The sequence below is a fragment of the Talpa occidentalis genome, unplaced genomic scaffold, assembly GCF_014898055.3.
Source record: "Talpa occidentalis isolate TD23 unplaced genomic scaffold, MPIMG_talOcc4v2.1 talOcc4.3, whole genome shotgun sequence".
Lineage (NCBI taxonomy): Eukaryota > Metazoa > Chordata > Mammalia > Eulipotyphla > Talpidae > Talpa > Talpa occidentalis.
This window is the reverse complement of record NW_023603184.1, coordinates 38,799,671-38,814,979: the sequence shown is the minus strand read 5'-3', so window position 1 is coordinate 38,814,979 and position 15,309 is coordinate 38,799,671. Positions and strand designations below refer to the sequence as shown.

Here is a 15,309-nt window from a genome sequence, read left to right as displayed (position 1 = left end):
ATATTATAAGCCCAACAATGCAGTTTTAAAGTTATCATTTAGGGCCTCCCCGGTGGCGCAGCGGTTGAGAGCTGGGTTGCGAAGCTGCCCGCAGCCTCTGCGGCGCCGGTTCGATCCCCGGCTGCTCCCCGGCCACCGGAGGAGGGTCCCACATGGCGGCCAGACCTCTCCTGCCGCCCGCTGCTCCCCTCAGCAGTGTACTTCGGTCCTTCTGCCTGCTCTGCTCCCTGCTCTGGCTCTGGTGAATTCTCTCACCCTCCCGGGCTTCTGACTGTACCCAGTGCATGTATAAACAAAAACAAACAAACAAACAAATAAATAAATAAATAAACATGCCTCTAAAAAAAAAAAAATAAATAAAGTTATCATTTAAACTTATTTAAACTTTTAAAACTATTGAGAGAAAAAATAGAAATGTACTGTCTTTTATTTTTGTCTAGAATCACCTTCCCTGGTGCTCTTTATTTTTTCATGTAGATTTTAATTATTGCCTAGTACCATTTCCTTTCAGTATTTCTTTAGTGTTTTTTTTGAAAGGCAACTGGCTAGCAGTGAATTGTTTCAGTTGATATTTATAGGAGAATGACTATTTTTCCTTCAATTTCAAACACTTGTTTTGCTGTATTAGAAATCACAGTTGATATGCTTTTTTAAAAAAATTTTCTGCACCTTTTATACACCATTCCACTATCATCTAACCTCCAGTATTTCTGATGCGATGTTAGCTGTTAATCTTATTGTTGTTCCCTTTAACCTGATAAGTAGTTTTCTGTTCGCACTTGAAAATTGCTCTTTAGCTCGCAACAGTTTTACTGTTAGGCATCCAGGTGTAGACCTTTTTGTGTGTAGCCAAGTTGGAGGATTCATTGTCTGTCTTGGATGCCTATTTTAATATGTATGTGTTCATTTTTATAATCAGATTTGGGAAATTTTTGGTCACTATGTCTTCAAATATTTTTTCTTGCTTATTTCTTTCCTCAGTCTGGGATTCTCTCATTTGCTTTATGTTGATTCACTTGATAATTTTCCACTTGTCTCTGAGACCCTGTTTATTTTTCTTCATTTTTAAATTATTTTCAGTTGCGTAATCTATATTGAATCTTTCTTCAAGTTTGATGATTCTTTTTTCTGTCAGCTCAGATTTGCTATTGAATCCCCTCTTGAAGTCACCTTTTCATTTCAGAATACCATTTCCAGGTTTTTCATTTTATAATTTGTTTATTGGTACTCTGTTTGATGAGTCACTATCATACTTTCATTTAACTCTTTAAGTATAGTTTCCATTAGTTCTTTTAGCATTATTTATAATAACTGTTTTGAAATAATTTATCTACTGATTCCAACATCTGGACCTCCTTAGAGACAATATCTATAATCTCCTTTTCTCCTGTCCTATAAATGGGTCACACTTCACTTTTTCTTTGCATGATTCATTATGTTTTTGTTGAAAAGTACGTGTTTTTGATAACATATTGTACTAACTCTTGATTCAAGTTCCTCCCCTACTGTATGGACGTGGGGTTGTTATAGGTTGGTTGGTGTTTAGTGACTTGCCAATGCTGTTCCTTAAAGTCTCTTCTGTGCAGTGTGTGACTGTTGATATCACTGTTGTTGCTTTTTACCATGCATATTTATTTAAAGAGTAAATAGTATATTCTGGTCATATTTTTTATATTAGTGCTCTAATTTTTAAGTTTGACTTCGTAAAGTTCACTCCTGGGTCTGCATAGATTAATGGACAGTGTATGATTGGCTTAAACCCAAGGCCCATTGCTGATTGATCTGTTTGTCATCTGAAATTCTTCTCTAGCCTTTATTTTCGATGTGTTCAAAGTCTTCTATTCAGATAGGCTCAGTAGATAATGGGGACTCTTTCTAGTTTCTTCTTAGTAAGTGTGAAGTCTTGCTGATCACCAGGAATCCTATAGTGAATCTTAGACCCACTATGGCTGTTTTGTTCCCCAGAACTCCCTTATAAATTTCTGGTTTATCTGTAGGTGTATTGCCCACCATAACTAGCATTAAGACCATAGGTTAACTGCAATAGTGGCCTTCTTGGATTACTTACTATTGTTCCCCAGATTGTCCCTCTATTGTTTTTGACAATGACTATAGGTATGGTATTTTTTTTAAGCTCAGTTTTAAATTAAGTCAGCCCATTCTAACAGTAATTATCCCATTGGCCTGGCCTGTTAGAATGCTCCCCAAAATCCCCCATGCCCCAGAACTGGGGGGTAGGGGCAATCCTAGGCTAAAATGTCACAGACTGTTACTGTTAATGTGGTTCAGTAAGTTTTCTTGAATAAACATTTCTTAATTTGATGTATGCCTTTGGTTAATTTTCAGAGGCCTGAAATATTTGTTTCTCACTATGTCATCCAGTTTTATTATTGCTTTTTTGGAGGAGGGTTTGCTAAGCAATTCATAAGTTCTTTCTTATATTATTTTTGACATCGTTATTGTTATTTAACTTTTAAAATTACCCAGCCAGGACTTCCCTGGTGGCGCAAGGAGTTAAGCACCACACTATGAAGCAATCCGCAGCCTCTGCAACACGAGTTCCGTCCTGGCTGGCCAAGGAGCAACCCATATGGCGCAGCAGACCTCTCCTGACTCACCCACTGCTCCCCTCAGCAGTGTACTTCGGTCAATCTGCCTGTTCTGTTCCACACTCTGTCTCTGGTGAATCCTCTCTGGCATCTCTGGCCTGTACCCCAGCTCTTGTATGCATAAATAAATAAATCTTTAAAAAAATAAAATAAAGGGGCCTTCCCTGGTGGCGCAATGGTTGAGCGCCGGACTGCGAAGCTGCCCGCAGCTTCTGCAGCGCCAGTTCGATCCCCGCCGCTGGCGAGAGTCCTATATGGCACGACAGACCTCTCCTGCCACGCCCACTGCTCCCCTCAGCAGTGTATTTCATCGGTCTGCCTGTTCTGTTCCCCGCTCTGGCTCTAGTGAATTCTCTCACCCTCCCGCCCCTCTGACTGTACCCAGTGCTTGTATTAAAAAAAAAAAATAATAATAATAATAATTAAATAAATAAAATAAAATAAAATTACCCAGCTGGACCATAACCTACTTTGGGCAGACACCGTCTCTTTTCCTTATAGTATTCATCCAAATATGCATTAAACCCTTTAATTTTTTTTTGTCATCTGAAATAATGCTTGCACTACTTATTTCAAGGAGTCAAATAAAATAGTAGTTAACATCTGGTAAACTATAAGCACTTATAAATGTTAAAGATCTTTGAAAATTTTAAAGCAGCTTGCAAACTGAAATACTAATTATAAGTACGGTAGCCTTTTCTGGTAATGGTATTGCAGTAATTCATCCTTAATACTTGTTTCTTTACTTATTGTCATTTTATGCTCATAAATTTTGCTGTTGATTTGGAAAAAATAGTTTAGTGTTTTTGAGGGCAGCACTAGGCCACTTGAAGAACAACTTAGGAGTGAAAGCCATCTCCACTGGAGAGAAGTGTTTAGTGCCTCTATTTTCCCTCTCACACATGATGCAACTGCCTGGCTGACCACTGCTTGTTCTGTGCAAGTCAAGCTATTGTGGAGATTTCTATGGACATTGGAAGTAGATGCTGAAGTGAAGTAGTTGTCTGGGATAGGCCAAGAAATGCCAACACCTTGAAACTTTTTTCAGAGTTGTCTTTTGAAGAAGCATGAAGGATGGTTCATGATTAATTTGACTCCCGTGTATATGTTATATGCTAGGTATATGAGTACTGGGGATACAAGAGAAACAGAAACAGAATCCTTATTATCATAGAACTTTCTCTGGGTGGGGGGAGAAAAAAACAAATACACAAGAAAGTATGTCAGATAGTAATAGGTACCTAAGAAAAAAATAAAATGAGGGCACTGAGAATAGTAGTATGTGGAAGAGTTATTTTAGATTGGTTAGGGAAGACATTTCTCATAAAGTGATATTTGAGCAGAGTTCTGAGTGAAGTGAGGGAGTCATTTGGATATCTGGAAGAAGGGCATTCTCCCTGTGGGAAAGAGCATGTGCAAAGTCCCTAGACACAAGCATGCATGGTGTATTCAGGGAACAATATCATTGTAATTGAAATGGAGAAAGGGTATAGTAAGAGTTGCAATCAGAGGGATGGACCCCGGAGGCCAGGTCATGTAAGGCCTTATAGACTTGTATAAGGACTTTGGATTTTGTTTCTTTAATTTTTTTAATAGTTTTTGGATTTTATTCTAAATAAGATGGGAAGCTATTGCAGAGTTGTGTACTGATACAAATAATATAAACTTAAGTATGATTCCGCCCTCGGAAGCAGGGGCAACTCCATACTTGGCTCTGGAGTGCTTACTAGACACAACTTGCACAGCGGCACTTAAAAGTTTGTCTTAAGTGAAAATAGGTTAGATAGTAATCTATGGCAACTAAGATTCTAGGCAGTTGGTCGGAATAAAAGTCAGACAAGCAGTACTTTATTCTCTTGTAACTGCCCAAGTGTGCCCAGTGGGGACCCTGCTGGATATAAACTGGCTCCAGGTTGGGATATGTCAGGGTCTAACTAGAGCACAAGGGCCCCCGAGTTAAAGGAATGTTCAGAGCCTGCTATTGCAGAGAATCTAGTGTTGGATTGGGGAACTGGGATACTCATCTAAGCACAGTGGAAGTAGTTGAATGTTGGAATCAGAAAGACCTGGGTTTGAAACAGACTTTTCTTAATTCTTTGTTATGAGACTTTGGGAAGATTGCTTCATTTCTGTGGGCTTTAGCTTATGTGCATATAAGTGAAAGTAATTTTTTTTTTTTTTGCAACATCATTGTGACCATATAGGGCCTAGTGGACTTAAGAGTCTCCTGGCAATAGTACCTGTCACATGGTACATGTTTAATAAAGAGGAGCTGTTGTTAGAGGTGATGTTTCTTAGGTGTCTCAAAATTAAGTCCAAATTCAAATTTCTGTTGCTCATGCCAAAACCTGCTTCTCTCATAGTTCACATTTCAGTAAGTGGCATTTGAATTATTATTAATGTCTGTCTTCTCATACTCCATATTCAGTCTACTAGCAATTCCTGTCAGCAATTCCTTTAGAGTATATCCAAAATAGGACTACTTCCCATCACTACCACCACCAGTTACCACTCTGTTTGAAGCAACTATTATCTTTCATCTGACTTACTTCATTAGCCAGCTCGCTGATTTTCCCGCTTTTCCTCTTAAACTTCCTTCCTTCTGATCTCATCTTAATAAAATAATCTTAAAATGAAGTTAAATCATACCTTTCTTTCTTCTGCTCAAAACACTCCAGTGGCTTCTTACCTCATTTAGAATAAAAAACAAAGTTCTCATATCTGCCTTCAAGACCATGAGCTATTTGACCCTTGTTACCTGACTGATCCAGCTGTCTACTCTCTTCTCTTTAATTCACGACACTCAAGCTAAACTGGCCTCCATGCTTTTACCCACATAGGTATTAGCATTTGCTATTTCCTCTGCTTGGATAGTTGCCTCTCAGAGACCTGCCTGACTTGCTCCTTTAGCCTTTTCAGGTTTTCACTTGGATGTCACTCAGTGACACTTTTCTCTAACCATCTTACTAAAAAACTGTACTTTGGCATTCCCTATCCACCCTCAGTGGATTTCCTTATAGCATTTACTACTATTTGCAGTATATTTTCATTAATTTTTTTTTCTTTTTCCCTCCTCCCAGCGAGAATGTAAGCAGGGATTTCTGTTATTCACTGTTATATCTCACTTCCTCCATTAAGCTTATGTGAGACAAATGGCATTTGAGGAAGACTCTGGCAAAATTCTTAAACTCTTTGGGCATCATTATCTCCTTGGGGACATAAATACATAGATTCCTGAGCCCTATCTCAGATAGTGCATAGAGGGTCTTGTACACCTTGTGAAGGAATTTAGGTTTTTAGTCTCAAGACTTTTGAAAGAATATACAGAATGAATTAGAGTGGGTTAGAATGTGGGGAAAAAAGCTCTTGGGACTGCTGTAAAAAATCAGATAAGAGATGATGAAACTTGAAGAGAGGGCAGTAGCAAGAAGAAAGGTAGGATTGTTAGGACTTGGTGATCCATTGGGTGATCAACTGACTAGAAGGTTTTTAGGACGACTTCCAGGTTTTTTGCGTTCACTCACTACACTCCTGCTAACTTGGCCTTCTGCTCTTACCCAAACGGGCTTGGGGAAGGGTGGGGCATTCATGTTGAGACAAGAAGAGTTCAAATTGCTTGAGGAATTATTAGCAAGAGATGTTTAGGAAAAGGTATTTGTGGGTATGGGTGTGTGGGTGAGTGTTTTGTCAAAAAAAAAAAAAAAAAGAACTGTTGAGAAAGCTGTGGATTTGGAAGTTATTAGGATTCATGTGTCATGAACTAATCTAGATAGCCACTGATCTCTACTGTCTCTATAGATTAGCCTGTTTTGGATATTTCATATATTGGTAATCATACCATATGCGGTCTTTTGTGTCTGGCTTCTCTCGTGTAAAGTTTTCAAGATTCATCCATGTTGTAGCATGATCAGTAATTCTTTCCTTTTTAATAGAAGAATGACTATATTGAGATATAATTCATACACCATACAATTCACTGATTTGAAAGTATGAAGTTCAGTGGATTTTAGTATAATTCATCAAGTTGTTATTAATTACCACAATCAATTTTAGAACATTTTTTTTTTGCCTCCCTCTAAAAACCCATAGTCCTTAGCTGTCAGCCCTCCTATCCCCTCTTACTTCTTCCCAACCCCAGGCAACCACTAGTCGACTTTCTGTCTCTATAGATTCCATTTCTGGACATTTCATATAAATGGACTCCTGCAATATGTGACCTTCTGTATCTGGCTTCTTTTGCTTAGTGCAGTGCTTTCAAGGTTCATCTGTGTTGTGGCATGTATCTGTACGTCATTCCTTTTTATTGCCACATATTCCATTACACGAATATACCACATTTTATTTATCCATTCTCCAATTGAACATTTTGATTGTTTCCATCTTTTAACTGTTATGAATACTGCTGCCATGAACATTCATGTGGACATATATTTTCACTGCTTTTTGGTACATATCTAGGAGTGGCATTGCTGGATCATGTCTTTTTTTTTTTTTAGTCTTTGGTCTCATTTTTATTTTTATTAATGAAATACCATTGGTTTACATCTTTGTTAATATTTTGACAATATAGGATTTCTCCCCTTAGGTATATAGCTCACCATATCTCATCACTAAACACCCACAGTCCTCCACCATAGTCTGTTGTGCTTCCCCCTCCTGGTTCTCCCCCACTCCTCTCCATCTTCCTTTCTCTCTCCCTTTCCCTCTTGGATTCCTCAATTTTCAAGGATTGGTTTTATCATTTGTCTTTGTTTGCCCCTTTGTTTGCTTCCACATATAAATGAAACTGTTCAATATTTATCTTTCTCCTTCTGGCTTATTTCACTTAGCATAATCCCTTCCAGTTCCATCCTTGTTGCCACAAATGGCATGAGTTTATCTTTCTTGATTGCTGAGTAGTAGTCATTGTGTGTATATACCACATCTTTATGCACTCATCTGTTTTGGGGCATTTAGTTTGTTTCCATATCTTGGCTATTGTAAATATTGCTGTAATAAATGCAGGAGTGCAGGTTTCCTTTTAAATTAGTGGAATTGCTGGGTTGTACGGCAAATTCATTTTTCGTCTTACGTTCTTTCCAGCATTGTATGCGGGTTCCAGTTTACCAATACTTTTTATTGATTATCTGTCTTTTTTATTATAGCCATCCTAGTGTGTGTGAAGCAGTATCTCATTGTGCTCTTGACGTGCATCTTTGCATGTGCTTCTTCGCCATTTATATAACTTCTTTGAAGCACTGTATGTTCAGATCCTTTGGCCATTTTAAATTTTAAATTTGTCCTTTTATTATTGAGCTAAGAATTCTTTATATTTTTAAAATACAAATTCCTTATTGTGATTTGACATGCAAAAATTTTCTCTCCTTCTATGGATTGTCTTTTTACCTTCTTGATGTTTTTTAAAACACACACAATTTTAGTTATGGTGAATCTGGTTTTTTTCCTTTTGGTTGTGATGCTGGTATCATAGAATATCTAAAAAACCATTGTCAAATCCAAGGTCACAAAGATTTATGCTTTTGTTTTTGGCCTCTAAGAATTTTACATTTTTGGCTCTTTCAATTTAGGTCTTTGATCCTTTTTGTGGTGCTAATGTTAACTTTGTCCTTTACTAGAGTTTCTACCTTGGCCTGTTCATTTGCCTTTTCTGAGACTCACTTTTTTCCTCTGTAAAATGAAATGTTAATACATGTGTGTACAAGACACCAGAAAGCAGATAAATGGTTGCCACAGACTGGAGGCTGGGAGAGTATTGACTTTCTGGGGCAGCGAACATACTTTATATCTTAATTGTGGTATTTGTACAACTGTTTACATATTTCAGGTCTCATGAAATTGTACTCCTAAAAGGGGTTAAGTTTCACTCTATGTAAATTGTACTTAAATAAACCTGTCTTTAAAAAAACACCTACAAGATGGGCCTCCCCGGTGGCACAGCGGTTGAGCACTGGGTTGCGAAGCTGCCCACAGCCTCTGCAGTACCGGTTCAATCCCCGGCTGCTCCCCGGCCACCAGAGGAGGGTCCCACATGGCACACAGACCTCTCCTGCCGCCCGCTGCTCCCCTCAGCAGTGTACTTCGGTCCTTCTGCCTGCTCTGCTCCCCGCTCTGGCTCTGGTGAATTCTCTCACCCTCCTTCACTTCTGACTGTACCCAGTGCTTATATAAATAAATAAATAAATCTTTAAAAAAAAAAAAAAAAAAACACCTACAAGAACTCTACAAAATATGTGTTATTTTCCATTTTAAAGCTAGAGGAGCTTCCATTTTAAATCTAGAAGGGTTATAGGACATTCCTTTAATTCACAGTTGGTATTTGTCAGTTCCAGTATTTGAACCTAAGACTGCCTGATCACAGAGCTATGATCTTACTCAGTCTGTCCCTGAAACTTACAAAGAGGGTTCCAACCAACACTGGGACTCCTAGTCTGTACAAAGGCTGCAGATTGATCAGTGAACAAACAGAGCCTCCCAACCTAAAGGAGCTGCAGTTTATGGGCCATCTTGTCAACCTGTACTGATGCAAAATGGTGGACATTTTAATAGTTTCTGAATTCTGTTGTAAAATATGGACCTTCCCTTGAAACCTTGGAGCACTATGTTTATGAGCAGCTCCCCAGAAGTGGCTGTTTTATATATATATATATATATATATATATATATATATATATATATATATATATAAAGATTTATTTATGCATACAAGAGCTGGGGGGTGGGTAGGGGTGGGTGAGAGGATTCACCAGAATTTTTTTTAATTATTTTTTTATTTGTTATATCATTGTTCATTTTTAAACAATATTTGCTTCCCCCCACCCCCTCATGCTGTTATATTCTTATCCCAAGTTTTGAACCCCTGATAGATCTCATTTCTGTCCATTATTAATTGGGATTGGAATTGCTGCTGTTATGGAATGCTGCCCAGGCATGAGCTTCTTTTGAGGCTGTGGTCCTCATTTTGGAGCAGCAGGAGACCAATTGCAAAGCTGATGAGTTTCTTTGGATGTGAAAAGCAATTTTACATTCTGTCTAATCAGCAACACAGAGTCCCTTCTCAGTAGGAGGGTGCTCGTGGGGTTACAGGCCAGTTGTGCTTTTAGCACGTTGACAGTCTTCCTTGCCCCGACTTATTTAGCAGAGAACTGGTTGGAGAGATGAGAGATCCAAGGCAGGAAAGCTGTACTGTAGGCCTGTGTTGTTGTTATCACATTATCACCATCATCATTTATATTGGTGTGGCCCTTTACAGTTTGCAATTTATTTTAACATCTTTGATCTTAGTGCCTTGTCGGGAGAGCGCTTATATTTAGAGAGTGTTACTTGGCTGTATTCTTGGATTACTGACAGAATATTTCTTCCTTAAATTGGCTTGTCATACACATTTCCTGTAACTTTCATCTTCAAGATGTTGTAGCTTCAGTTTGTCAACTAATAGTAGTTTAATATAGCCTGCTGCCCTAGGATGATTTCCCAGGACTGTATATTGGGTGCATCTCAGGAAGTTCTATATGAAATTGAGCAGTGGGGCCTCCCCGGTGGCGCAGCGGTTGAGCGCTGGGTTGCGAAGCTGCCTGCGGCCTCTGCGGCGCCGGTTCGATCTCCGGCTGCTCCCCGGCCACCGGAGGAGGGTCCCACATGGCGCGCAGACCCCTCCTGCCGCCCGCTGCTCCCCTCAGCAGTGTACTTCGGTCCTTCTGCCAGCTCTGCTCCCCGCTCTGGCTCTGGTGAATTCTCTCACCCTCCCGCACTTCTGACTGTACCCAGTGCATGTATAAACAAAACAAACAAACAAATAAATAAATAAAACATACCTCTATTAAAAAAAAAACGAGCAGTGGCATTTTCCTTTTTTGCCTGACTTACTGACACTCCTCCTTACTCTCCCCTGCTACTTCCTCTCCTTAGGCACTGGTTTCTATAGGTCTCATTCAAGAGCCCTGGACAGAGTCATTAACTGCTGAGTAGTTGTCATCAAGCCAGCTGTTAACTGCCTGTCTTCAGCATTTAACTTGTTTCCTATCCCGAGGTACTACAGGAGAAGTTAATGACCTAAAAAATTGCTCATCTATTGTGTGCACCTAGTTAGGAGGGAATTGTTTGATTGTTTGATTTTTATGAAGTGTAAAAAATATATTTGGAGACACATTTTCAAACATGTGTAAGCCTATGTGTTAGAAATGGTTCCTCTAACAAGGTGGGACAAATTGACTGGTTAATGGAACTTAATGACAGATATTCCATTAATCAGAATGGAGAATGTGCTTCATTAAGATAATTAACAGGGGGCCTCCCCGGTGGCACAGCGGTTGAGCGCTGGGTTGCGAAGCTGCCCGCAGCCTCCGCAGCGCCGGTTCGATCCCCAGCTGCTCCCCCGCCACCGGAGAAGGGTCCCGCATGGCGCGCAGACCTCTCCTGCCGCCCGCTGCTCCCCTCAGCAGTGTACTTTGGTCCTTCTGCCTGCTCTGCTCCCCGCTCTGGCTCTGGTGAATTCTCTCACCCTCCCGCGCTTCTGACTGTACCCAGTGCTTGTATAAATAAATAAATCTTTAAACAAAAAAAAAAAAAAAAAAAAAGATAATTAACAGAACACTTAAGCAGGTGATATTTATTGCACACAAAGTTCCAAGTTTCTTTCCTTGAATAAATTTTGAAGGAGCTCTTGGCTGTATTTCCTTGTCTACATTAAAATGATCAGTGAAAATAAAATCTCATTTTTTCTAAAGCTGCTACTACTTGGTATCTTGTCCTCTGCAATTACAAGGGGGTGGATGGGAGACTTGGCTGCTCTTCTTTCCTCCAGTTTGTGCTTATCACCAGGCACCCAGCCTCCCTAGTAAAAGTGTATCATTTCTCAGCAACTAGAGTAGCATTATTAGAATTAGAAGGGACCTCAGAAAGCTAAATTTATTCATTTTATATCAGGCCATTGAAGTCCAGAGGGGAGAAGTGACTTGGCCAGTGCTAAACAGTTTATTAGAGGCAGAGTCATATGTGGGATAGTGGGACTGGTACTGAACTAAGAGCCAAATGCCTGGGATGACACTAGACAAATTGTTCTTTTTTTTTTTTAAATATCTTTTTTTTTTAATAGAGGCATTTATTTTATTTTTATTTATTTGTTTGTTTGTTTTGTTTATACATGCACTGGGTACAGTCAGAAGCGCGGGAGGGTGAGAGAATTCACCAGAGCCAGAGCGGGGAGCAGAGCAGGCAGAAGGGAGGGGAGCAGCGGGTGGCAGGAGAGGTCTGCGCGTCATGTGGGACCCTCCTCAGGTGGCCGGGGAGCAGCCGGGGATCGAACCGGCGCCGCGGAGGCTGCAGGCAGCTTCGCAACCCAGCGCTCAACCGCTGCACCACCGGGGAGGCCCCTAGACAAATTGTTCTTACCTCTCTGCTTCTCAGAATTGCCATCTGTAAAATGTAAAGTGTTTAGCAAGGCTCCAAGTACAGTAACAAATGGCTTTTGGATTAGTCTTTCTACTGTATTTTGTTGCTTCACTGTAAGCACAAACTAAAGGTTGTAGAGGGGAAACAACATATAGTCAAAAGAGAATGAGCAATCAGTAATCAGTGCTATTTCTGTTTTCTTTATAGGATCCGCAGTCTTCCACAATGAACCCTGTTTACAGCCCCGTCCAGCCTGGGGCTCCTTATGGCAACCCTAAGAACATGGCCTACACGGGTGAGTGGTATGAGAATGATTCTCACTTTGAGAAATGGTGGGTAAGGATATTACCAGATAACTTGCTGAATGACTTTTGATAACTATGTCTCCAAAAGCCCTAATAAAGCTTGGAAACTTGGGGAAGGAAGATATGCCTGGGGTCCAGTGGATATGGTCATGACATTCTTGAGACTAGGGATTATTGAATTCCCAACAAGGGGAAGGAAGGAGGTAACATTTATTTATTGCATACCTATCGTGGACCTGGTCCTTATTGGTCACTTTCATATACCATATTTCATGTTAGTCTTACAGCAGATCTACAGCATGTAGCTTATTATTCTATTTCACAGATAATAAAGCCATAGTCACAGTAAGAGACCACAAAAAAAGCAGATATTTGAACTCAGACCTGATTTTAAACTGCATACCAACTTGTTTCCTATTTCCCTGCGTTGGTGTACATTGTCCCTCTGTTCACAATGTCGTTATCCCCTGACGACCTCACCTCATTCTTTAAGGACTCAGCTCTGAGCTCCAACAGCACTTTTCTGGAAAGCATTCCTTTCCTTACTTCACCTTAGGCAAGTTTTTTAACCTTTCAGAGCTTGTGTTCTCATGTATAAAATGAGGACAGCAATATTACCCTGTTTAATAGAACTGTTGAAAGCGTTAAATGAGCTACTATAAGACATTCAGTGTAGTCTGTCTGGCACATGTAAGCACTGAATAAGGTTATTTTTGCAAATAAATGAAGATGGGTAGAATGTATGATAATGGGAGCAAATGAGAAATTGTACGTTGTCTAGCACGGTGATTAGCAGGTTATGAGCTTCAAAAATATAAAGAACATAAGTTCATGATAACGATGATAATTGTGAACAAACACATAGTGGTAGGAAGGTATGGTAAGAATCAGTCAGCACTTGAGATTAGCTGGAGTAAAGACTAGAAACAGGGAAAAGTAGAAAATGAAACTTGAAAAGTAGATTACTAATGGTCTTGGTTGCAGGATTAGAGGTGGGAGGGGTAGAGAGTTTTGTACCAGAAGGAGGCCCTTGGCAGTGAGTAGAATGTGCCAGTTATCTGCCTCCCCAGTGGCGCAGTGGTTGAGCGCTGGGTTGCGAGGCTGCCTGCGGCCTCTGCGGCGCCGGTTCGATCCCCGGCTGCTCCCCGGCCACCGGAGGAGGGTCCCACATGGCGCGCAGACCTCTCCTGCCGCCCGCTGCTCCCCTCAGCAGTGTACTTCGGTCCTTCTGCCTGCTCTGCTCCCCGCTCTGGCTCTGGTGAATTCTCTCACCCTCCCGTGATTCTGACCGTGCCCAGTGCATGTGTAAACAAACAAACAAACAAATAAATAAATAAAAACATGCCTCTATAAAAAAAAAAGAGAGAGAGAGAGAGAATGTGCCAGTTATGCCTATAATTTTGTACTTTGCTGTGTATTCTGTACAACACCCTAGATTGAGAATGGAGGACCCTCAGAGAATTATTTGTTCTATAAGAACACTAAGATAATATTTCAGTGATTCTTTACAGTGTTTGATTTGGTTTAAAAATTTAGAACTATTTTTCTTTTTTAAAGATTTGTTTTATTTATTTATGCATATAAGAACTGGGGTATAGGCCAGAGGTGTGGGGGGTGAGAGGATTCACCAGAGACAGAGTGGGGAGCACAACAGGCACATCTACTGAAATACACTGCTGAGGGGAGCAGGGGGCAAGACAGGAGAGGTCTGCTGAACCATGTGGGTTAGCTCCCTGGCCAGGGATCAAACTCATGCTTCAGTGGCTGGCAATAGTTTGACAGCACTGAGACTTTAACCCTGTGCCACCAGGAAGGCCCCTAAAACTATTTTTTATAAAGCATGCATACACTTAAGATGATCAATGTGTTAACTTAAACTTCTGAGAATGCATGTTAATTTTTAAAAAATTGCTATTATCTGCAACAACATATGTTTGTAAATCAGGATTTTCTCAATGCTATGCAACCCAATAACATTCAGAAATATATTAGAGGTTGAGCCTGATATGACTATTGCTGTCATCACTTTCAAGTTAATGTTTGTTTCTCAGAAGAGCTTTATTATCCTTATAATAATAGTAAATATATTTTGTTTGAACTTTGATTATGTATTCCAATAAAATCAACTTCAATAATGGAGCAGTACCCCCATGCTACATTACTTCAGAGTTTCTTGCTTTTCCCTTTTTCACTTTAAAGTGTTCCAGCAAAGTTCCTTTGCCAGAAGGGACTTGAGCTGCTTTGGCTGACAGAACCCAAGGACTCCTGTGGGTTTCCTGTGATCTTGGCTGCCTTCATTCTTACTGAGTTGTTGAGCTTGAAAAAGAAAAAAAACAGTTGCATTTATCTATTGATTTACACAAAGAAGATTAGGCAGTGTAACACATCTGAAAAGGGAATATACCTTGTCGCTGCTTGTAGGGAGTATAAATATATAATAAAAATATAAATATAAAAAATCCCAACTCTGTCAGGTAATGACTTTGGACAAGTTCCTCAACATCCCTAAATTTAAATTCTTTCATATACTGGGATAGTAGTATATATATTTTATAGGACATTTGTAAGCATCAACTAAGATAATTAATATTCCTACAAAGGGAGATAAGATTGTCTTTGTTTCTACTAAACACTAAGGAATATTGTCAGCTTGGAACTATGTTTTAAATTAATGTTTGTGCTGGAGATTCTAGGACCACACTGCTAGTATAAACTGCATGCAACTAGAATACATTCAGACTTCACACAGGCCAATGTTTTAAATTCTGAGGGAAACTTTCTTTTTTAACTTAAGCTTCTTGTTACCTCTTTGTCCTTTTGAGTCAAAATTATTTTCTACCTGATAATATAACTCTTCCAAGATTCCAGCATTATGCAGGAGAATTTGAGTTCCAGCTGTCGCCTCATAAGGACCCAAACTTCATCTCCCATCTCAGTGGCTATAAAAAGCAAACCTTTGATTGCTCAGACCAGAAAACTTTCCCAGAACACTTCCCCATCAACTCTGT

At 39.8% G+C, this 15,309-nt stretch overlaps 1 protein-coding gene across 6 annotated transcripts in view; it reads left to right on the top strand.

Annotated features, from left to right (window-relative positions):
* The window catches only part of FAM168A (family with sequence similarity 168 member A), a 171,935-nt gene that overhangs the window by 108,803 nt on the left and 47,823 nt on the right, over window positions 1-15,309 (top strand). For all 6 annotated transcript variants that reach the window (XM_054699526.1, XM_054699522.1, XM_054699524.1 and 3 more), the window contains exon 2: window positions 12,204-12,291. In XM_054699526.1, coding sequence (XP_054555501.1) covers window positions 12,222-12,291 — 70 coding nt within the window. In that variant the 5' untranslated portion in view covers window positions 12,204-12,221. The remainder of the gene's footprint in view (window positions 1-12,203; window positions 12,292-15,309) is intronic.